The 22,710-nt window shown below is 36.3% G+C and overlaps 1 protein-coding gene across 2 annotated transcripts; it reads left to right on the top strand.

The window, feature by feature from the left end:
• Positions 1 to 200: 200 nt before the first annotated feature.
• Positions 201 to 21,876, top strand: pip5k1aa (phosphatidylinositol-4-phosphate 5-kinase, type I, alpha, a). 2 transcript variants are annotated; one of them, XM_084130264.1, is made up of 16 exons: positions 201 to 428; positions 772 to 852; positions 2,711 to 2,745; positions 3,401 to 3,490; positions 4,093 to 4,223; positions 4,327 to 4,444; positions 4,979 to 5,131; positions 11,475 to 11,774; positions 14,744 to 14,940; positions 16,900 to 16,983; positions 17,060 to 17,108; positions 17,211 to 17,295; positions 17,383 to 17,553; positions 18,760 to 18,886; positions 19,222 to 19,315; positions 21,628 to 21,876. In XM_084130264.1, the coding sequence occupies exons 2-16, from the start codon at positions 810 to 812 to the stop codon at positions 21,628 to 21,630; spliced, it is 1,680 nt and encodes a 559-aa protein (XP_083986390.1). In that variant the 5' UTR covers positions 201 to 428; positions 772 to 809; the 3' UTR covers positions 21,631 to 21,876. The 2 variants fall into 2 exon arrangements, with proteins under 2 accessions (XP_083986390.1, XP_083986389.1); XM_084130263.1 differs by having other exon boundaries at positions 202 to 428; positions 703 to 852.
• Positions 21,877 to 22,710: the final 834 nt, after the last annotated feature.

The following is a 22,710-nucleotide window of genomic DNA, read 5'->3' as shown; positions in this document are numbered from 1 at the left end:
CAGGTCCCTTGTGACCGCTTTAATTTACGTTAATTTTAAGTGAACTATTCTTGTAAGTTTATAAATGACCAAAAGTCCTCGTTCAATCCAGGGGAAAATGCAAAAGGTTTTGAATGAAGCTGGAGTGGCATTTCTCAGTCGAGCGCCCCCTGTAGAAAACAGATTTGTCCAAGAACGAGCCATTCAACGTCACAACGACGTCACTTCCGCTTGTTTTGGGAGGAGGCTCGAGAGGAGCGAGGACGCTTCCGTGCGATTCAGCGGGTTATTTACTTCGGAATTCGGATGGACCCAGTAAAGTAATAATAACAACAATTTCGAGTACCTCAGAGGTTCGCACGAGACGTCGAGCCGTTCTGCGAACATAAACAGAAGTTTAACTATACTGTTTTTGATTCTTGAGTAAAAAACGAAGAGATTAAGTTGAGGTAAGAGCTTTACCTGTTGTTGTTGTTGTGGGTCTCTAGCCACTAAGCCATTAGTATGCAAGTAAGCAAACAAACACATTTTTATATAGCGAGTGTTTTTAAATGATAAAGTAAAAGTATGACAGGTTAAAGTAGTGTGTAACCTCCACACTCCCTACATCATGGTAAAATACTGCCACACTAAGTTAAGCAACTTTTTGTAACCTTACATCAGTTAGTTTCCTTCAGGTTTGAGTTGACTAACAGACTTTGTTTGGACATTGCGATATTTCAGGGCTCTCTCTCTGTGTGTCTGTGTGTGTGTGTGTGTCTGTGTGTGTGTCTGTGTTGCATAAACCACAAGTGAAAACAAGCAGGACCATATGAAACTTCCGCCAGAAAATGGCTACGCCGGCTGTAGTTTCCACGGATGGAGCGAGCTCCAGTAAGAGAGCATTTTATTTCCTCTTGCCGTTTATGACACATTAGTGTAAAGTAGATGAAGCTGTGTTACTGTGCTCTAGTTTTAAAAGAATGAGTTCACGTATAGTAAATTAGTCTTGTGGTTTCCTAAATGCAAGAAATGTGTAGTTATGGTGCTTTGAGCACACGTGGAACAATCACCACTGTATAGGCTAGTACACTGAACCATACATTATATATATATATATATATATATATATATATATATATTAGTATTAGTACCGGTCAAAAGTTTGGAAACATTACAGTTTTTAATATTTTTGAAAGAAGTCTCTAATTCTCATCAAGCCTCATATATTTGATCAAAACTACAGAAAAAAAACCCTGTAATATTGTGAAATATTATTTCAGTGGTTTTCTAGTTTAATATACTTTCAATTATAATTTATTTCTGTGATGCAAAGCTGGATTTACATCAGCCATTACTCCAGTATTCAGTGTCACATGATCCTTCAGAAATCATTCTAATATGCTGATTTGATACTCTGTTATCATTATTGTTGGAAACATTTGTGATGCTTAATATATTTTTGGAACCTGTGATACTTTTTCAGGATTCTTTGATGTTTTTGTTTTTTTTAAAGAACAGCATTTCTTCAAAAAAGAAGACTGGAGTAATGGCTGATGAAAATTAAGCTTTGTTTATATTTTAAAGTATATTTAAAAAAGGAAAAACATTTTTTAAATTGTAATAATAGGCCTATTTCTCAATATTACTGTATTGTCTGTGTTTTTGATCAAATAAATGTGGGCTTGATGAAGAGACTTTTTTCCAAAACATTAAAAATAGTATTGTTTCCGAACCTTTGACTGGCACTAGAGCATACAAAACTATTGATTTTTTAAAAAAATAACATAGAATGGTAAAATTTGCCATTTATTCATCAAAATAATAAGCTAATTCACCTAGATTTTGTAGTTTATTTGCTGGCAGGATGTTGTTCATTATTATTTTTTCTTCCTTTTTTGTTGCCCTTCAGTTTAGCACACATGATGATTTTATAATTTGCAGATATCCAATAGCTCTTATAATAGCGTTTAGCGACACATATATAATATAAATGTGTATTATGGTGCTCAGATAAGTGATGAATGCTTTCTAACAAAATGAGAGATGATAATGGACTGTTAAAAATGCTTACTTTTTAATATTTCATTAGTGATGGTAGAATTAGAATTTTTTTTGTGTGTTTTGTTTCTTTAATCACTGTTGTCACTCTTCAGATGTCTTTATTTTGGAGGTTATTCCAGCAGAAAGGTACATGCATGTGTGTAAAAGCACATGTGTGGCTGACTGTGTTTGCATATGATCTCTAATTTGAATATCAGTGTTGTAGACAATCTGTAGTAGGCCCATGACTGCTTGGGTTGAGCTTGTCTTTATTTTAATCGTAGTGCCACCTCAGACTCAGCTGGTGTGATTGGGTTACAGTGTTTTCTTGGAAGAACAAAGGAATTGAAACCCAGGTGTCTGTGCATGCTGCATGTTTACACTCACAATTGTGGTTAACGACACATCTCAAGTCTGAAAAGCTATTTAGCATTCGTATTTGCATTTTTTTGCATTTTATTTGTGGTGTAGCTTTTCACACAAAAGCAGATTATAATCACTTCAGTGTCTGGTTAGGATCCCAGTGCATAGGGAAAAGTGCATAGTGCAAAGTCTAAGAAGATAATTTGTATGAGCTCTGTTTTTTTACTTGGCAAGAATCTTATACTTTATTATAATTCAACTAGCTGCAATCCATACATGCACCGTAATGCCTAATGGCTTTTTTTCACTAGTCATTTTCATGGAGAAGTTTTTTTTCCTACTGTAGGTGTTCCTGGAAATCGAAAGATGGCTTCTTCGGAGGTAATTATATGCTTTTTTTTTGTTGCTTTAATAGTTTCAAATTCACATTCTACTTCACATTGTCCTGTCACTGTACTAAAATTCCAGTAGTCGGTACCAATACCAGAAAAATCTCATGGTTCTCTCTTCTTTGTACCAATTTAGATACCATTGTAAAAACTAATTTACTATTTTAGTTAACTATTTGAAAATATAAATTAATTATTGTCTTCAAATGTTTCTAAGTAGTCATAGTTAAAGATCAAGTGAAAAATTTGTAATCCAATGAAGGACAAAGAAACACATACACAGAACATGTGGCAGGTCTATTAGTTTGCATATATTTTGACATACAATATCATATTGTTCTGTTCCATCTGTTGCTATGGTTATATAGCTGTCAGTCATTGTAGTTTCAGATTCAATCTGTCATTACAGTTGTAAATCCAGAAACTTTGCAGTGTACTGAGCAGCATGAAAATGGGTTATCAACAGGATGCGAGCTAAGAGCGCTCACTTTATAATCATGTATAATCTATGTACAGAAAAATCTCCCAGTGAAATCATGATAATTGCACCATTCTATAATTGATTCAAATGATTAATGCTTTAAATATAATATGGTTTTAAGTTTTGTCTTGTCTGATGTGTTTATTGAGCAGTCATTATCTTTCAGGGTCTGAGCATCTCAAGCTCATCCCAGACGAACAAGAAGACCTTGGGCCACCGAGGAATTGACCCTACTGGGGAGACTACGTATAAAAAGGTTTGAGCTGTGTATTTTTGATATCCTGTAAATATTTCAAAATAGATGCTTGTTGGAGAGACCAGATCAAAAGAATCAGCAGTTCAACTTCCAATCTCAGTTTAATGACACATTCCTGAATCTGTCATATCTACATATTATTATTGTGTTATCTGTTGTTTGTGTGGCACAATGACAGCCTAGTAAATGGTATGGGCATGTACATACAGGTAAAACTAGCAGGCCTTGTGTTATTGCTACTCCCTTTCAGTTTTATTAAATCACATGCAAAGACCCATGCATTAGTGCTATATTTCTGCGTAGTCACAGATTAACTGTCTTGTATTTTTGTGTACCAAGGCCCGTTTACACCAAGGACGATAATTATAACGATAACGACATAGTTCTAAAAATCGTTCTTAATATAAAAGAATAGCAGAGTCCACACTATAACGATAACGGCACAGAGAAACAATATCACTGTAATCACTTTCAGAACAAATTGTTTTCCAGCTGATGAAAGATGATAACTTTTTTAGTTATCGTTCTTTGTGTGAACGGGCCTTTACACATTACCATGTTCTTATTCTGCTCATCTTGTGCCCTCTGTTGAAAATCTTTAGACCACATCATCAGCCTTGAAAGGTGCCATTCAGCTGGGCATCACACACAGCGTGGGAAGCTTGAGCCAGAAGCCAGAGAGAGATGTGCTCATGCAGGACTTCGAAGTGGTAGAAAGCATCTTCTTTCCCAGGTGCGTTTGTACACGTGTCTGCATAGAGTTAGAGTAGCTATGAGATGAAGGAACGTTTTACACATTGTGTACTTAAACGTGCTTGTATTTGTCTTCCTCTCAGTCAAGGCAGTAGCTCAACTCCAGGTCATCACCATGGTGACTTCAAGTTTAAAACTTACGCTCCCATTGCATTCCGCTACTTCAGAGAGATGTTTGGGATCCGACCTGATGACTACCTGGTAATCTTGTTTGTTCATTAAACAGGGTTCCCATGGTTTCCTGGAAATATATGGGAATTTTAAAATTGTGTGTTTTAGGCCTGTAATAGTCATGGGATTTGTTTTACTGGAATCTTTGTGAATGACTAAAATATTTCATCAGCTGGAAATTTCTGTTGATTTTGTGTAGAGTTAAACTTGCTTGAAAGCCATTCTGGGGTGGTTATTTTTCAATTAATTGGTCAAGGTTCATAAAATGATCTGAATGGTTCATTATCACATCATTCTGAATCAAAATAATAAAAAAATCTTTTTAACTGGAAAAACCATAAAAACGGAATGTAAGATGAACGTGATCAATTCATTTCCATCTAAAAAGGTTGATTTGGTTTTGTCTTGTTCAGTCCAAGTTCTTTTTTAATGGGATTATAGTATTATTGTTTTTTTTTTCTTGCTTGAGATTACAATTTAATGAACAAAAGCTCTTCTCAGTGATGGACACGTGCAACACTCCAGTCATATGTTATCTGCTGTGTGTGTGTGTGTTTTCTGCAGTACTCTCTTTGTAATGAACCCCTTATCGAGTTGTCTAACCCTGGAGCAAGCGGGTCTCTCTTCTACGTTTCTGCCGATGATGAGTTTATCATTAAGACGGTACAACACAAAGAGGCAGAATTCTTGCAAACACTCCTGCCAGGTTACTTCATGGTAAGTGAGGGTTTCTTTCTATTTATTTTAGTGCTGTCAATCAATTAAATTAACTGATTCGTAATTTAATTGCGATTTAATTAACTGTAATTGATTGCAATTAATTGCACCTAACATTGACATTTTTAAGTATATTTTTATATTGTAATAATTTCACATTTAATCTCCAAAATAATGTAGAAACAACATAGACCGTTGTCTATATTTTAAATATTTGTTTAATTGAATCTTTTTATGAAAGAAGGCGTCACCGCTACTGATGTCTCTATGAAATAGATTTTTTCCCCCTCAGTTTTTGCCATTAATTATAGCCATTCAGCATTACAGTATAATTGAAAGGTATACATTTGAACATTTATTAGGCTTTAAAAAATACAACAACTTTTAATTTAAGTGAACTTAAAGGGTGCCCCTTTTCACAAGATGTAAAATAAGTCTCTGATGTCCCCAGAGTGTGTATGTGAAGTTTTAGCTCAAAATACCCAGCAGATCATTTTTTACAGCATGTTTAAATTGTCACTTTTTGGGGCTCAGAAAAATGCACCGTTTTAGTGTGTATCCCTTTAAATGCAAATGATCTGTTGCCGCCGGCAATCTCATCTGATAATATCAAAATAGAAACTCTCACTAGCTGTTCATTTCGACCCGGAGTCAAACAATAATGCCCACAGAGTCAGAGAATATATGCTGTATAGAAATAGAACAGGTATAGTCTAGTTTAATTATGGTTATAACTTATTTTTCATCTTGCTTTTATCCACTATTAGTGAAAGCCTGTTGTAGCGGACTGTGTCCGAATGATGGCCAAATATATACTGATGAGTTCAGTAAAGTTTATATTTATGCATTTGGCATACCCATTTATTCAGAGCCACTTACATTGCATTCAAGATAGGCTATGTGACCCTGGATCACAAACCCAGTCACATGGGTATATTTGTGGCAATAGCCAACAATACATGGTATTGGTCAAAATTATCGATTTTTCTTTTATGCCAAAAATCATTAGGATATTAAGTAAAGATCATGTTCCATGAAGATATTTTGTAAATTTCCTACCATAAATATATAAAACATTTATTTTTGTGAGTGAATGCAGCACAATCGCGAACATAAATGGACAACTTCAAAGGCGATTTTCTCAATGTTTAGATTTTTTTGCACCCTCAGATTCCAGATTCTCAAATAGTTGTATCTCTACCAAATATTGTCTTATCCTAACAAACCATACATCGATGGAAAACGTGTTTATACAGCTTTCATAGGATGTGTAAATGTCAATTTAAAAAAATAGATGTGACTGGTTTTGCCGTCCAGGGTCACATATTCATTCCTTCAGTACATGTATTCTCTATTAATCAAACCCATGACCTTGGCATTTCTAGTGCCATGCTCTACTGGTTGAGCTACAGGAGTGATTGTCGACATAAAGGACAAGTAAAGAGGATAGAATGTAAACTAGAGATGTGGCGGTGATAATATTCTCCCACCGGTTAATCGACTTGTGACAACACCGGTATTACCGGTTTCATCGTGGGGGTGGGGGGTGTTAGAGTAATGTAATTTTTTTTTTTTTTTACATGGCGTCAATTCATCATTCTTATTGAGTTTGATTGACATGCGATCTGACCAATCAAATTCCACCATTTTTGTGCGACAAAGCAGTCAGAAGAGTTATTGATTAACTTCGGTGGATTTGAACTTGGCTTTAACTGAGGCAATCTGTCACAACACATTAAAGAGCCAAAAAACGGTAGGCCTATTTTATATTTGACTGACCAAAATTGAAAGTTGAGACTTAGTTTCATATTAAATATTACCTGCTTGGTCCTGTCTTTTCCGCGCGTTGTCAGTGTCCTCTATTTTTCACTGCTTGAGATCATGTTGAGAACAATAACGCCCTATTTGAGGGTATAGGGCGCGATTTCGGATTCAACCACAGTGTTTGAATGGTGGGTTCGTTATTATTCTTGAAAAACGCAAACGCAACTTATATTAAATAGGGCTGGGTATTGACACAAATTTCACAATTCGATTCGATTTAGATTCACAAGCTTGCAATTCGATTCGATTTCGATTACGATTCGATTCGATTCAATATCGATTATTTTGGATATCAGGTACAATACATTGCAAATTTTCTCAAGGAAAACAAATCTCTTAACTATTATTGTAAACTATGGGAGTCAGTTGTAGCCTATAGGCTTCATTAGCCTACTCTAATATTGAAGGTAAAAAATAACTGATTTGATTTGTATACAAACACTTAAAATACACTTGTTTATTTTTATAATAATAAAGTTATATGAAATTATATACAAATTTAAATGGTGGTTATCATAAAAAAACTTTCCAGATTTATTCAAACATGCATTAAATATTGAAGAACATTAAAAAATATAATGAATATGTAATATGGTGCATATATTTAACAAAATGCTCCTCTCTAGAGTTAATTTTTCTAGCTGACTAACGAGTTTATGGTCACTGGATATGTTTTTTCTGAGGTAAATGTGACGTTACATGACATTGTTTACTAACGTCTTTCCACGGTTGAAACACTGATTGAGCGATTCCATGTGACGATACGGACTTCGATAATTTGTACTCTACCTTTTAACACACTTTCAGACGCTCATTCATGTTTATCTCGCGCTGTAACGGATATTATTAAGGCGGAAGAGAAGATTGTGTGCGCTCCGCGCTGCTGCTTCTCTTGAGCTGAGCAAGAGCGATCTCACGCCACAGCGCCAAAACGGTATTTATGTTTTTGAATTTCATAAGAACATGGACGTAATTTGAAATCTGAGACTTTGTTTCATATTAATAATAACAAAGCACAAAGATTATTGCGATTTATTGAATGGGATGCACGCAACAATGCTCCATTCATTCATCACTGAAAACAGGATGACTAATCGATTCTTGGGATTTAAGAATCGATATCGTTTCGTAAAAATGAGAATCGATTAAAATCGAGAAATCGATATTTTTTACCCAGCCCTAATATTAAACATAAAACGTTTATTAAAAAGAATAAGAATACACCATGTAAGGTTACATTTCATCACTTCACGAATGGACAGCGACTCTTAAGTAGCAGGAACGCGTTCTCGCGCATTCATGTTAAGTGCATTTTTGGGAAACGCGCGTGGAATTGCGGCGTGTGACGAGCGTAACCTTGCACATAGAGAACGCTCTTAAGAGCTTAGATACATCGTTATCGGGAAACCCGGAATCTCCGCACTAGCCTAACTGAAAACTATGAAAGCCGTGTGACCGGCCAACCGGTGAAAAAATACATTAAAGAAACTATTCCCTCTGATTTTGTTTCATTAATAAATTTTGACTAATCGCAGCAGTCTCGCATTCGTTTAGAGCTCGTGTGAATTTAACGAACAACCTCGTTCCAACAGGAAACGCCACATGAATTTCACTGCGATTTATGAGTTTTTCTTTTGCGTGAAAAGTTCGCCGGAGATGTGTTAAAAGATTAATTCATGCACACAAGAGAGTGCATTCATGATTATTAGGCTACCGGTATACCAATCCTTGTTCAAGGGCGAAAAGAGAACTCGATACTGACGCGCGTCTTTTTCGTGTGTGTGTGTGTGTGTGCATGTGTAAAAGGCAGGACTTACAGCGCGGTCTCTTGTTTTGTCACGCTTGAATGGTTGAGCATGATCATACAACGCTAGTCAACTGGTGACAGAAAATATGGATACTGCGTAATTGCTTTAAAAAAATTTTTTGCGGTGCTGCGGTAGGCAAGTGATGAAACCGGTGTTGCGACTGAACACCGTGTAACACCGGTAACACCGACTATCGCGCCAAGCCTAATGTAAACAAGAATAATTTTTTTATGTGCAGCTTGTCAGTGAAGCACGGCTCTGTGATCAGTAAATGCTGCTCTGTCTTAAAGCATTGCTAGTTTGTGTCTCTTATAACATGCATTTGAGAAAGCAAGATGTGTCAAACATCTTTCCAAACATGAGAAGCTTTTATGAACCTCTTGTCCAACAAAAGACAACATTTAGTAACATGTTTTTACTCGCTTCATAACATCAGTTGAGTGCTTGACATAACATCCTTCTGTGAGATGAATAAGGCACAGAATAAGGCACACAACATATTTCATAGTGTTCTCAGAATCGAACCAAAATAGTTTTTTAAAGGTTTATAGGGGGCGAGACCGAAAAAAGTTTGAGAACCTGATATACAGTAATATTTTATAGTATATAGCTAACATTCCAATATTAAAAGGATGGCTCCATATGCATCCACAGAAGTCTGGGCTAAGCCCCAAATATCCACCGACCCTATAACCGCCCCAGGTTAAATCCATTCTTTTAAAAAAAGGAGATATGAACTACATTTTTTTTTTTTTTTTACTTTATAATGTTCTCTGAGGTCCACTTAGGATGTTATCAAGATTTTTACATCAAAAAACATCTCATTTAGAAGTAAAAAGCTATTTTCTATCCTGTTTTTGACCTTCTCTTTCAAACACTCTGTTTTGATGGGCGTACCACATTCAAGACTTGGAAGTAAATATTCAAGACTTTCAAAACGCCAGCAGCTATAAATGGCTAACATATTTGCATATTAAAATAACTTCCCCGCCATTACACACGTGGCATTGTTTCGAAAACATCCAATGCTGAAAAATATCTTGTTACATAGAAACATTTGCCAACATTGTGAAACATTTATGTATGTTAAATGAGTTCAATAAAGTTTATTGGTTTATTAGTTTATTAATAAAGTTAATTAACACAAAAGATGAAGCGTTAGTTTTACTCCAGAGAATCACTGTAAGAGCTGAATAAACATAAGTGTGCATTTAAGTCTTATCCATAAACTCTCTCTCTCTTCCTTTCATTATCATCAACATACACAGCGAAGTACACAAAACACTCATTACAACTAACAGTAAACAAATGTATACACACCTTTTCACTGGGTGCTTAATAAACTGGTAAACTTTATATTCGTAAAACGACTCGATGAGCTGTCATAAAGTGCGCGCTCTCTCTTTCATTTCTGCTGTGATCAGTAACGTTAGGCCTATCTCTGGAGACTGTAAGCTGGATCACGAACAGTACAGATCCATCCTCGAGTAACAACGAGAGTACATGAAGACTGCTATGTTCATTCTTACATCCAACAACAAAACACCTCAATCGCTTTAGAAGAGATTCTTGTCTACAGCTGCTCCGGCGTCGAAAAAATGGTGGACTGTGTACATCTCACTCAGGGCGGGTCTACGCTAAAAACTGCAGTGTCAATCAACAGTCGTGGGCGGGGCTTGTGCAAAAGTACATCACATTGCCCTGAATCTGGGAATGGCTTGTTCTGAGACAGTGTTTATGATTTATGGGGATTTAAAAAAAAAAGAGCACTGGGTGGATTTTTATCATCATAGGGTGGTTGTGTACACTGTACACACACTGCCAACACACATTTATGTTCAAACGCCATGTAAAAGTGAATTTTGCATAATAGGCGCCCTCTAAAACTATCTTCACATAAACCCATTAATAAATGTCACTTTTACCCGTGCCCCTTCAATATATCAGGGCTAAATTTTTTCTATTATCCCAGTGTCAGACCAGGTTTTCGTTGTTTTTGATCCATTTAATCTTGTAAACAGTGCTTTAAGATTTTCAGTTAGGTCTAACAGTCTTCACTGCATATATTATAAATTAAATATAAACTAATCCTTAAAGCTACAAAAGTTATTCAGTCACGAGCAGTGAGTGATTTTTCTTTTGTTCTTTGATTATCCTTAAAGGGCATATTGCAGGTTTTTTTTTATTTTTATTAACCTTGTATTAAAAGTACCATATGAAAAGTTAATGCAGAATTTACAATTGTTTGCAAGACATAAGGGCACAAATTTAGTAGAAAACGTGACGGTTTCCTTTTTTTTTTTAACATCGCATCATATTACGTCACGAGAGGGAGTCATTTGCTGGGCTTTCTTTGCGCATGAATCGTGTGTGTGTCACACAGACAGGAGATTCACAGACCCGCGTTTTCTTTTGTGACTTATCGCACTTGAATGTTTTAAAAGCATTTGCCTGAATAAGAGCGTGGTCATATTATGTTACACTAGCCAAAGGATGACTGGAAAAAACAAATGCTGAGTTAATTGCGTTAAATATTTTTAACGTGTTAAACTGAAAAAATTATTATGTGTGTTAACGTGTTAATTTTGACAGCACTAATTTATTTACTAAAAAATTGTTTAATTCTAAAATGCTTTCTAGTTCATTCTTTTGTTGTTTGAACATTATAAGCATAGTAGTTTCCTTCATATAATTCACCATTTGTCTTCTAGAACCTGAACCAGAACATGCGTACGCTGCTTCCCAAGTTCTACGGTCTCTACTGCGTTCAGGCAGAGGGGAAGAACATCCGAATCGTAGTGATGAACAACCTGCTGCCATGCGCTGTACCCATGCACCTTAAATTCGACCTGAAGGGGTCCACATACAAGCGACGTGCTTCGCCGAAAGAAAAGTCCAAGGGTGTGCCCACGTTCAAAGACCTAGACTTTATGCAGGACATGCCTGAGGGCATACTGCTGGAGAGTGACCACTACAACGCCCTCTGTAGGACCATTCAGAGAGACTGTCGGGTAAGGAGACAGAAGTTACATATACATTTATGCATTTGGCATACCCATTTATTCAGAGCCACTTACATTGCATTTAAGATATGTTACCCTGGATCACAAACCCAATCACATGGGTATATTTGTGGCAATAGCCAACAATACATTGTATGGGTCAAAATTATCGATTTTTCTTTTATGCCAAAAATCATTAGGATATTAAGTAAAGATCATGTTCCATGAAGATATTTTGTAAATTTCCTACCATAAATATATAAAACATTTATTTTTGTGAGTGAATGCAGCACAATCGCGAACATAAATGAACAACTTTAAAGGCGATTTTCTCAATGTTTAGATTTTTTTTGCACCCTCAGATTCCAGATTCTCAAATAGTTGTCTGCCAAATATTGTCTTATCCTAACAAACCATACATCAATGGAAAAATTATTTATACAGCTTTCATAGGATGTGTAAATGTCAATCTAAAAAAATTGACCCATGTGACTGGTTTTGTCATCCAGGGTCACATATTCATTCCTTCAGTACATGTATTCTCTATTAATCAAACCCATGACCTTGGCATTACTAGTGCCATGCTCTACTGGTTGAGCTACAGGAGTGATTGTCGACATAAAGGACAAGTAAAGAGGATAGAATGTAAACAAGAATTATTTTTTATGTGCAGCTTGTCAGTGAAGCACGGCTCTGTGATCAGTAAATGCTGCTCTGTCTTAAAGCATTGCTAGTTTGTGTCTCTTATAACATGCATTTGAAAAAGCAACATGCGTCAAACATCTTTCCAAACATGAGAAGCATTTATGAACCTCTTGTCCAACAAAAGACAACATTTAGCAACATATTTTTACTCACTTCATAACATCAGTTGAGTGCTTGACATAACATCCTTCTGTGAGATGAATAAGGCACAGAATAAGGCACACAACATATTTCATAGTGTTCTCAGAATCGAACCAAAATAGTTTTTTAAAGGTTTATAGGGGGCGAGACCGAAAAAAGTTTGAGAACCTGATATACAGTAATATTTTATAGTATATAGCTAACATTCCAATATTAAAAGGATGGCTCCATATGCATCCACAGAAGTCTGGGCTAAGCCCCAAATATCCACCGACCCTATAACCGCCCCAGGTTAAATCCATTCTTTTAAAAAAAGGAGATATGAACTACATTTTTTTTTTTTTTTTACTTTATAATGTTCTCTGAGGTCCACTTAGGATCTTATCAAGATTTTTACATCAAAAAACATCTCATTTAGAAGTAAAAAGCTATTTTCTATCCTGTTTTTGACCTTCTCTTTCAAACACTCTGTTTTGATGGGCGTACCACATTCAAGACTTGGAAGTAAATATTCAAGACTTTCAAAACGCCAGCAGCTATAAATGGCTAACATATTTGCATATTAAAATAATAACTTCCCCGCCATTTCACATGTGGCATTGTTTCGAAAACTTCCAATGCTGAAAAATATCTTGTTACATAGAAACATTTGCCAACATTGTGAAACATTTATGTGTGTTAAATGGTTTACAAGTCTTGGTTGTGGCAAATTAAAGTTTAAGTACTTGGAGTTACCACAGTTGTAATTGAAAAAGGATGACTTTTACGGTGTTTGTTTCTTGTAAATGGAATTATAAATGAATGTATCATTTTTTTTGTCACACTGTCTTATAGGCTATTCATAGTTCATCCTTTTCGATGAAGTGAAAATCGTATACATTGTCATTTGCAATGTCGTGTTTTAAATAAAATGCAGCGTGTTGTAATGTCTTACTGATAAAAAAAACAGATGTCGCTCACTGAAGCTTTTCATGATCATCACAGTGAATGGCTTAGAATCAAAACAATAACAAAAGCAGCATTCTCTATATGCTTCTGTATCTGATAATCCAACTCATTAACCCCATAAATGCAAGAAAGAACTGCAAATGCAACTATCACAACTATTCAGTTTGACTGCGGCGCTACAGTATAAATACTCAGTACATATCAAATGATCTGTATGAGCCAAAGCAACATGGTATAAACACTGTTACTCACACTTGTGTAATGCAACATTACTGTAGGATCTAACTGCATCTTTTATTTTCAGTCTATCTGAAAAGTCTGCGTCAAACTTTGTCTTGTTCAAAAATGAATATGCAGTAAATGAAGCAAACAAACAGTGTCTTACTGATGCGATCTGACTTAAACTTTGTTAAAAATAAAGTTTTCTAAATGTTAAGCCCTATTTGGACAGGATTAGTTTTACAAGGGTAGATGGAGTAATGTAACTTTACCATAGGACGTCTGTAATATTCATGGCCAATTTGCACGGGATAAGAAATCTCAGTAAAACTAGCAGAGGTGGGAGGGGTAACTCGCCTGTCACCTCCCTGTCGTCATGTGCCTATTATGTTGCTTCCTATTATAACAAGCGCAAACACATATAATCTTAATTCTTATATAAAATTAAATTCTGATTGGATTTTGTTGGTAATAAGCACTTACCTAAAGCTAAAATAAGTTTTGTGCCTCTGACAAGTGCTTTCGACCTTCTTTTTGATCTGAATGCATAAACACTTCGTAAACCTTAGAAGCATCTCTATGGTTTTGTTGCCGGAGTAATTCTGTGTTTGCATATGTCTCGTATTTACTACTACATGACATACGTGAATCGGTGGGTGGGGCTGAAGAGGCAATGATGTAGAAGTAGGCGTTAATCTTCTGCAGAGGCGCCCTTTCATCGCACTATGATGTGATAATGCGACAAAATCTGCAACGAGTCATTTTCTGAACTTGATTTTTAATAAAAGCTATTTTTGGACTAACAAGAAAGTTTTGAGTTCTGAATTTTACAGGATATTTTTATAGCACAGTGACCTCTAATTCTCAATTCATGACCCATTTAAAAACCTATTTGGTTGAACCATTCTACATTTTGAATCTGCTAAATGTGCCTGTCACACTTCTATATATCCTTTTATCTATAGGTACTACAGAGCTTTAAGATCATGGACTACAGTCTGCTGATGGGTATCCACAACTTGGACAGGGCAGGTGAAGAGGTGTCTACTGCAGTGCCCGATACCCAGAAAAAGGCACCAGGCCAGAAGCCCCTTTATTGCACAGCCATTGAGTCTATTCAAGGGGAGACGAAGGGCAATACTTCACCACAGCCCTACGAAAGGTGAGTGATCAACCTTTGGCTGGCACCGCTGAAACCGCAAAGCACCAAAAAATACCACAAGACTGTCTGTATGTGTTTGCTATATAACTATATGGCTATATTTTTTGTAAGAATTTACACTGTTTAAAAGTTAATGGTCGGTAATATTTTTGAAATGGGTCTCTGATGCAAGACTGCATTTATTTGACCACAGTTATTGATACAGTCAAAGCTAGGGCTGTACTCAACCAAAGAAAATCTTGGTCGACTGAAGTCCTGAAATTTTCGACTAAAAATCGACTAAAATCGACTAAAAATGACGTTAGAAAAAAAACGTTAAATTAATTAGATGCGCACTGTGCGCAGTACTTGGTAGCCTTGTTGTCCGCCTAAATGAATTATAAATAACCATAAACAACTAGTAGGCTATTTGCAGTATATTAAATCGTTTTTGACCTAATTATTTTGCACTGAAATGAGTCTGACACTCGAGTCTGTCAGCTCTGACAGCGCTGCATCACGTGCACCTGCGCGCAATATCATAGCTTATGATTTCCGAAAATAGTACTATGTTGTCAAGTAGTGATATCATCACAAGAACTGTTGAGGAATATGCAACATAATTTAGACAATTATTTTTGTCATATGTTATAATAATAAGTTATAACTGTCAGACACTATCATTTCACCGTGCATGTCCTCGCACCGAGCGAGGCTGAACATGAGCTCAGCTTCGCAGCTGAGACACGAATAGACTATTAACTTAAAGCTTTTACTCTTAATAAACACAAAAGGCACGTCCACTTTAATAAAAAAATTATATTTATTAAACAAACCAGATCAAGAGCAGAAACGAAATAAAGTGCATAACTGAAAAATAAAGCATCCTAGGCTCAAAACTAACACAACCAACAGCACAGCGCAATTGCGCATTAGGCTCCAAATAAAAAATAAAAAAGTTAGGTTATCACACTAAAACATTGAAATATGCAAATTCTGATATGTTCATAGCCTACTCAAAACAGACAGGGCAAGCTAACGCAGACAAGTGAGCTTACCACTTTTAGATGATATGTCATGTTTGTCATCAAGCTGTGGAAAACTGTTGCTTGCAAACTTTGCATTCGACCTTTTTCCTGTTATCAATTTTAACAAAATGCTGCCACACTGTCGATTTCTTTGTTGTTGACATGTTAGAAGAGGACTGACTATTAAATGCTCTCACAATTAAATAAATAATATTCAGCATCAAACCTTCTACGCTCGACGCTCTCTCTTGGGTTGAAATAATCCAAAAAAGGTGAAAACAAGGGGGGTGTTTTGAAGACAGACTGTTACAGTGAAACAAGGGTACTCTGAAAACACACCCATTAGTTAGTGCTTTCCACCTGATGAAATGAGCGTGCCTTAGCGTGGCAAAACTGATGAAATAAACCGGCAGAAAATCGACCAATCAGAATTTTGGTCGAACCAGAACGTATCGACCAACTAATCGACTAGGACAGTACAGCCCTAGTCAAAGCATTATTACAATTTAAAATAGCTGTTTTCTATTTTAATATTTTTTCAAATGTAAATTATTCCTGTGATGGCAAAACTGAATTTTCAGCATACATTACTCTAGTCTTCAGTGTCACATGATCTTAATATGCTGATTTGCTGCTCAAGGAACATTTCTTATTATCAATGTTAAAAACTGTTGTGCTGCATAATATTTGTGCAAACTGATAAAAAAATTTCCCCCAGAATTTTTTGATGAATCAAAAGTTCAAAAGAACAGCATTTATTTGGAATAAAAAAAAAATTCAACGCAGATAAATATTAAAACCAAAAAATATGAGAAAAAATTTAGGTATAGTCACTCAGTGTGACATCCCTAGTTTGTAGATGCTATTGTACTGTTATGATTATTCTTACTGAGAAATTATTACTTTGTGCCTGCACAACTGTTGACGTGCAATATTCTTTCTTTCTTTGCAGTATGGGAGGAATTCCAGCATTCAGTTCAAAAGGAGAAAGGTTGCTGGTTTTCATCGGCATCATTGATATCCTTCAATCTTATAGGTAGACTTTATTTCCACATCTTTGTGTTTTCTTCATAATAAATCCCTATAACTTACTAATAACATTCTGTATTTAGGCTTGTAAAGAAGTTGGAGCATTCATGGAAAGCTCTGCTGCATGATGGGGTATGTCACACACCCCATATCAAACACTGAATAAAAAGCGCACTTAACAAATAAAAAAATTATATTTATGTTTTGTCTACTATTTGATGATGTCCTCTGCAGGACACGGTATCCGTGCACCGGCCAAGTTTCTACGCAGATCGTTTCCAGAAGTTTATGTGCAGCGCAGTCTTTAAAAGACCAACTTGTAAGTTTGATAGTTACATTGAAACATTTGTAACTGCTGCATTTAAGTGCTGACACATTAAAGATTATTTTTTCTTTCTTACGCTAGTAAAAACATCTCCCTCAAAGAAAAGTCGAGGAGGAACCGTGTCTGTTGGGAAGAAGTCAAACATCGCAGTATCTGGACAGTCACAACAATCCCTTCCTGTAGCAGCAGAACAAACACAGCCACAGCAGACTACAGTGCAGCTGTCCAGCCCAGACTCTCAAGGAGACAGCGGTAGGAGAACACATTGAGAGATAAATAGAAAAAGGAAGGTTAAGCAGGCTGTCTGAGCAAGATAAGACTGTAAATTCTTGTGGTAACCAAAATAATTCTTTCAAAAATAGTTGAGATTGTTTCCTCAACCAGTTTTGGAAGTTTCCTTGGTGATTCTGCGTTGGGATGCATAGATATAGATAGTAAAATTCTATACTGTTGTCCAGGGCAGGTCCTGGACTTCTGGGGGCTCTAAGCCAAACTTTGTCCGGGGGCCCCTGTCACTGTCAATGCGTTCATAAAAACCTAAAAATGACCCCCAACCTTTTCTTTTGTTGTTTGATTAACATTAAATGACAGAGAGAGCAGGTGGTTTAAATTAAAAGTCCCCAAGATGGACATTTTGGCAAATTTTTAATCACAATATCATAACTAATCTGCTTAAACCTCAAGCTTGCATTCATCTGCCTCCACTTTAGAATTCAACACCCACATCTCAAAATGCAATCAACACCAGATGAATAGAACCAAGTCTCCATCCTGCATTTTTTTTCTTTCAGTTATCCTTAAAACTCAGATATATCAAAATACGGAAGGTCTTTCGGTGCTTCAATTTCATCACATTTACTTTAATAGCAACCAATTTACTTTAATAGCAACCAAAAAAACGTTTTTTTTTATATATTTTTTTAAAAAACATCTCCAATATTGACCTAATTGATATGGTACTGACATATTCTACATCTGTGTTGTTTTGATGATTGCTTGATTTTGATAAATGTATAAACTCTCTGATCTGAGAAGAATGGGTCTCTTACTTTTTTGCCTGCAATCTATATACTTAGATTCTACTTGTGGGTCTTTCTATCTACTTGTGGGTCTCAGCGGTGGCCAGGGTTGCTTAACTTGCCCTTGCTATTATGGAAAACATTGTTCATGTTGTGCTATGTTTTCAATGCTAGCAGATACTGCATGATAACGGTGTAGTTTAAAAGTTAGATGCCCTTGTGTGCTGATAACAGAGCAAATGAGAGCTGTAAATGTCTGCCCCCTACAGCACATGCATGTAATAAAGCCTGTCCAGTTCTCTGAGGTTTTTGCATTTGAATCATCTGACATTTTAGAGGCCTAGATTGAGACATTATCAACATGATTTCCCCTTCAACCCTGACTAAATCATTATTGACTAAGAAGCGCTCACTCTTTTGGCACTTCTTCTCTTTTCAGGTGCTCGTCCTGACCTGCTCCCGCAACAGGTTACTGAAGATGAGATCACGAGTAGCTCAGCTGATACAACCCTGTCAGCAACCTCTCCTGGAAGCTCTCGGCCCTCCACGAACACTCCAGTTCTGAGGTATGTGATGTTTAGACTAGATCAGGGGTGTCAAAGTCAGCTCCTGGAGGGCCACTGTCCTGCAGAGTTTAGCTCCAGCCAGCTCCAAAAACACATGCCTGGAAGTTTCTGGTAATCCTGAAGACCTTGATTAGCTGATCAGGTGTGTTTAATTAGGGTTGAAGCTAAACTCTGCAGGGTTGTGGCCCTCCAGGAACTGACTTTGACACCCCTGGACTAGATGATTTGGTTGAATTTGATGAAAGATAAGTTTTACAACTACTACTATTCATTTTGTCACATACACTCACTGTTTTCACTAATAATAAATGTCTATTGATGCATTTCATTTCCAGTCGTAGCAGTATAGCTGCTCAGTCATCAGGGGAAAGTTTGGATATCGAAGTCATTTCACTCAGTGAGATTGTTCCACAGACAAGCACGTCAGAAGTAAGAGACATTTTGTTCTGGGCTGCAATCTATTTCAGTGTAGTAGACTAAACAACATAGAGTAAATTCCATTAGTAAAGTGTTTTATGTCCTACTACAACTGTGGTTCTCAATTAGTTGGTCACAAACTGAATTCAATTCAAGTTTATTTGTATGGCGCTTTTCACAATAAATATTTTTCCGAAGCAGCTTTACAGAAAAGGCTTGTTTCATTGTTACATTTTTGGAAATATTCTGTTATCAGCCAGAGATCAGTGTATCAAAGTAATTTGTATTATACAGCCTTGATATAATATGTTATGTGCGTCGATTAATTTAAGCAGAACCAGTGAAAATGTTAGGCAGCAATTACAACTTGTGCTTGTAATGATTATAATATAAGGATAATATTTGATAGTTTTGTATGTCGAGTTGGCGCCATCTGAAGTCTTTGCAATTGTCTGTGTCAGCTGTAATAGCAAACTGGAGCTGCCGCAATCTAGAACACTTTATATTATAATACTTTATGCATATACAACTTGTCAGCCTTTTTCAGCCTGCCATATTAAAGGGATAGTGACCCAAAAATGAAACTTGTCATAATTTATTCACTCTCATGTTGTTCCAAACCTGTATGAGTTTCTTTCTTCTGCTGAACACAAAAGACGATATTTTGTAGAATATGGGTAACCAAACAGGCCCAAGCACCCATTGACTCCCATAGTAGGAAAAACAAATACTATGGAAGTCAATGGGGTCTATTAACTGTTTGGTTACAGACTAGGGCTGGGCGATATGGCCAAAAAATAAAAATAAAAATAAAATCACGATAATATCAGTCGATATCGATAATTATCACGATAAAAGTCAAATCTTTATTTCTTTAAAGTTTAAAGGCAGATTTTTGCTCCTAAGTGAAAGTGAAACCAGAGCGTTAATTGTGGTTTTAAACTACTCTTTATTGTCAGAACATATCAGGACAAACACTTGCCAAACTGGTCAACATTTCACAAATCTGAGGTAGAACATTCAAACATTTGTCATTTTTCCTTAACAAAATAAATATCTTTATTGGACAATTAATTTCTTAGTTTCTGCATGTGCTAATTTTTATTTGGTAAAATGTAATATTCTGACTGTCTGAGTTTTATTAAACTTATCCATTGGTCATCCAGTATCATGCATTTAGATCATGATAACCTCACTATCATGGCAAAATGTAACGTTATGGTTTCTATGGTCTTTGTATGAAAAACAGTAGCCTAAATACATGATTAAATACTGTAATTATGTTGCCTACACCGTGTTATCCTCTTTTTAAAATTTGCACCCTGTTGACTTAATGGGGCAAGTTTTAAACCTGCTTTTAGCCTCTTAACATCCTTGATGTGTCATTACAAGTGCCCAGCCATGTGAGTGATTCCTTCAGAGTGAACACGGTGAATCTGACTGCTGTAGATGTGAAAGATATGAATAAAAGTTATGTTAATTCAGCCAGCGCACATACCTGTATTTACTTACTGTTTTCGGTCGAAGTCCACAGTAGTCGATTGTCGAGTTCTCCACTGTTGCTTAGTTACCTATGATCACGCGCGTGAACTCGACAATCGACTACTGTGGACTTCGACCGAAAACTGCCTTCATCTGCCTTTAAACTGGTTTAAATCACTGAGACATTGTGTTCTTCGCTGAATTCAAGCGCTTCTCACTGGATCTCGTGACGAGAGCGATCAGAGTAAACGCATCGGCTCTAGTGAGCTCGCGCTGCGCTGCCGTTTGGACTTTGAGCCGAGCGGATAAATGGTCCGTGTGGCGCGCGGTTCAAATGAGTTTCGTTCCGCTTTTGGCGCATACACATTATCGAACATTTATCGAACTCTTGATATCGTTTTATCGAGAAAAATTATATCGCGATAATTATCGTTATCGTTTTATCGCCAAGCCCTATTACAGACATTCTTCAAAATATCATATTTTGTGTTCAACAGAAAAAAGAAATTCATACAGGTTTGGAACAACATGATCTATCCCTTTAATAAGTTTGCATAATGTCCCAGCTATGCATTGTTGTGTTACCACTTGACATCCAATATAAAATCTGAAGTGAAACCATTTGGGAACCTCTGGTCTACCATGCCAACAAACAAAAAGATTGTGAAATTAAAGGATCTCTTTATCCTCAGAGTGCATGCACTTTTGCGAATTACAATGTGGTCTTTGTGTCATTTAACAGGATATGTGAACTGCCTCCTACAAAGCATGCTGAATTACTTGTCTAGTCATTCTACCCTGTTGTAAAAGAGTTTTATTTATTCTTTCTTTTGCTGTTGCAGTGAAAGACTGTGGATGAACAGGACAAAATAAAGCCCTCAAAGACCAAGATTTACTCTCTTTTAAGGATATTGGAACAGGATGAAAATGAAAAGCATGAAAGTAAGATGGAGTTGCTGTAAACATCCGAGGAAGTGAAAACGGGAGAATCTGGATTACAAAAGACAGAAGTGCACATGTTCATAAGACTGTAAAACATTAGGATAAAGATACCCCCCCCCCCCTTTATATATATATATATATATATATATATATATAAAATATATATATATATATATATATATATATATATATATATATATATATATATATATATATATTGGATGTCAGTACATCCAATATTGCTGCTAAGAAATGGAACCAAAAGAAAGATGCCACTGTATACCTCAACAGTGTGTGATGTTCTCACTGTTCTCAAACAGTTTCATTTTTACAAGAACTCCCAGGACCTGATAATGTTCACAGCAGAAGAACAGTGATGAGAATTTTGCATCATGTGACTGGCTCTTGGAGAACAAACTGGACTTTTGAGGACCTCTGTGACTTCATTTGACCATGCGTCTTTTTTTCCTCTTAGTTTGCCAAGGAGAGCATCTGCTGGAGTCGTTATTTACTTTGCTAAGGGAAGAAAGGACATTTGGCTGGTTGTGAGTTTTAAAGACATTTTAGGAATATGTCATGATTACCCCCCCCCCCCCCCCCCCCCCCCCAAAAAAAAAAAAACACAAAAACGTGTTGGATGAGTCAATCCAGATCAGGTTGCCGGAACAATCATGTAACAAGACACTTTTTTTCAAAACTTTGAATATGTAAAATAGGTTCGATTTGGTTTTAGAAATTGATTCAAATGCAGTACTGTGATGTTTTTTGAATATTTATGTGCCTTAATCACAAGAGTTATTTTGCCTTGTAATGAACAGGAAGCCTTTCACTGTGCATGATGCCTGCAAGTGGATTGTGCCGGATTGCATGGGTCACCTAGACAAAAACACAGTATCTCTCTCTCTCAAATATCAGTCTGTCATGTGTGACTGACCTATTAACATAATTAATTAAAAAAATATTTGGAGTTAGTTTGGAGATTG

This window comes from Abramis brama (genome assembly GCF_963993115.1).
Source record: "Abramis brama genome assembly, chromosome: 12".
NCBI classification, from domain to species: Eukaryota; Metazoa; Chordata; class Actinopteri; order Cypriniformes; family Leuciscidae; genus Abramis; species Abramis brama.
The sequence above is the reverse complement of the archived record's forward strand: the minus strand, read 5'-3'. Positions and strand labels throughout refer to the sequence as shown.

Coding starts and splice junctions, on each gene's coding strand:
- pip5k1aa (XM_084130264.1), top strand. CDS start 810: ATGGCTACGCCGGCTGTAGTTTCCACGGATGGAGCGAGCTCCA. Junction 11,775..14,743: donor CCATTCAGAGAGACTGTCGG/GTAAGGAGACAG, acceptor TTTTATCTATAG/GTACTACAGAGCTTTAAGAT. Junction 17,554..18,759: donor AGACTCTCAAGGAGACAGCG/GTAGGAGAACAC, acceptor TTCTCTTTTCAG/GTGCTCGTCCTGACCTGCTC.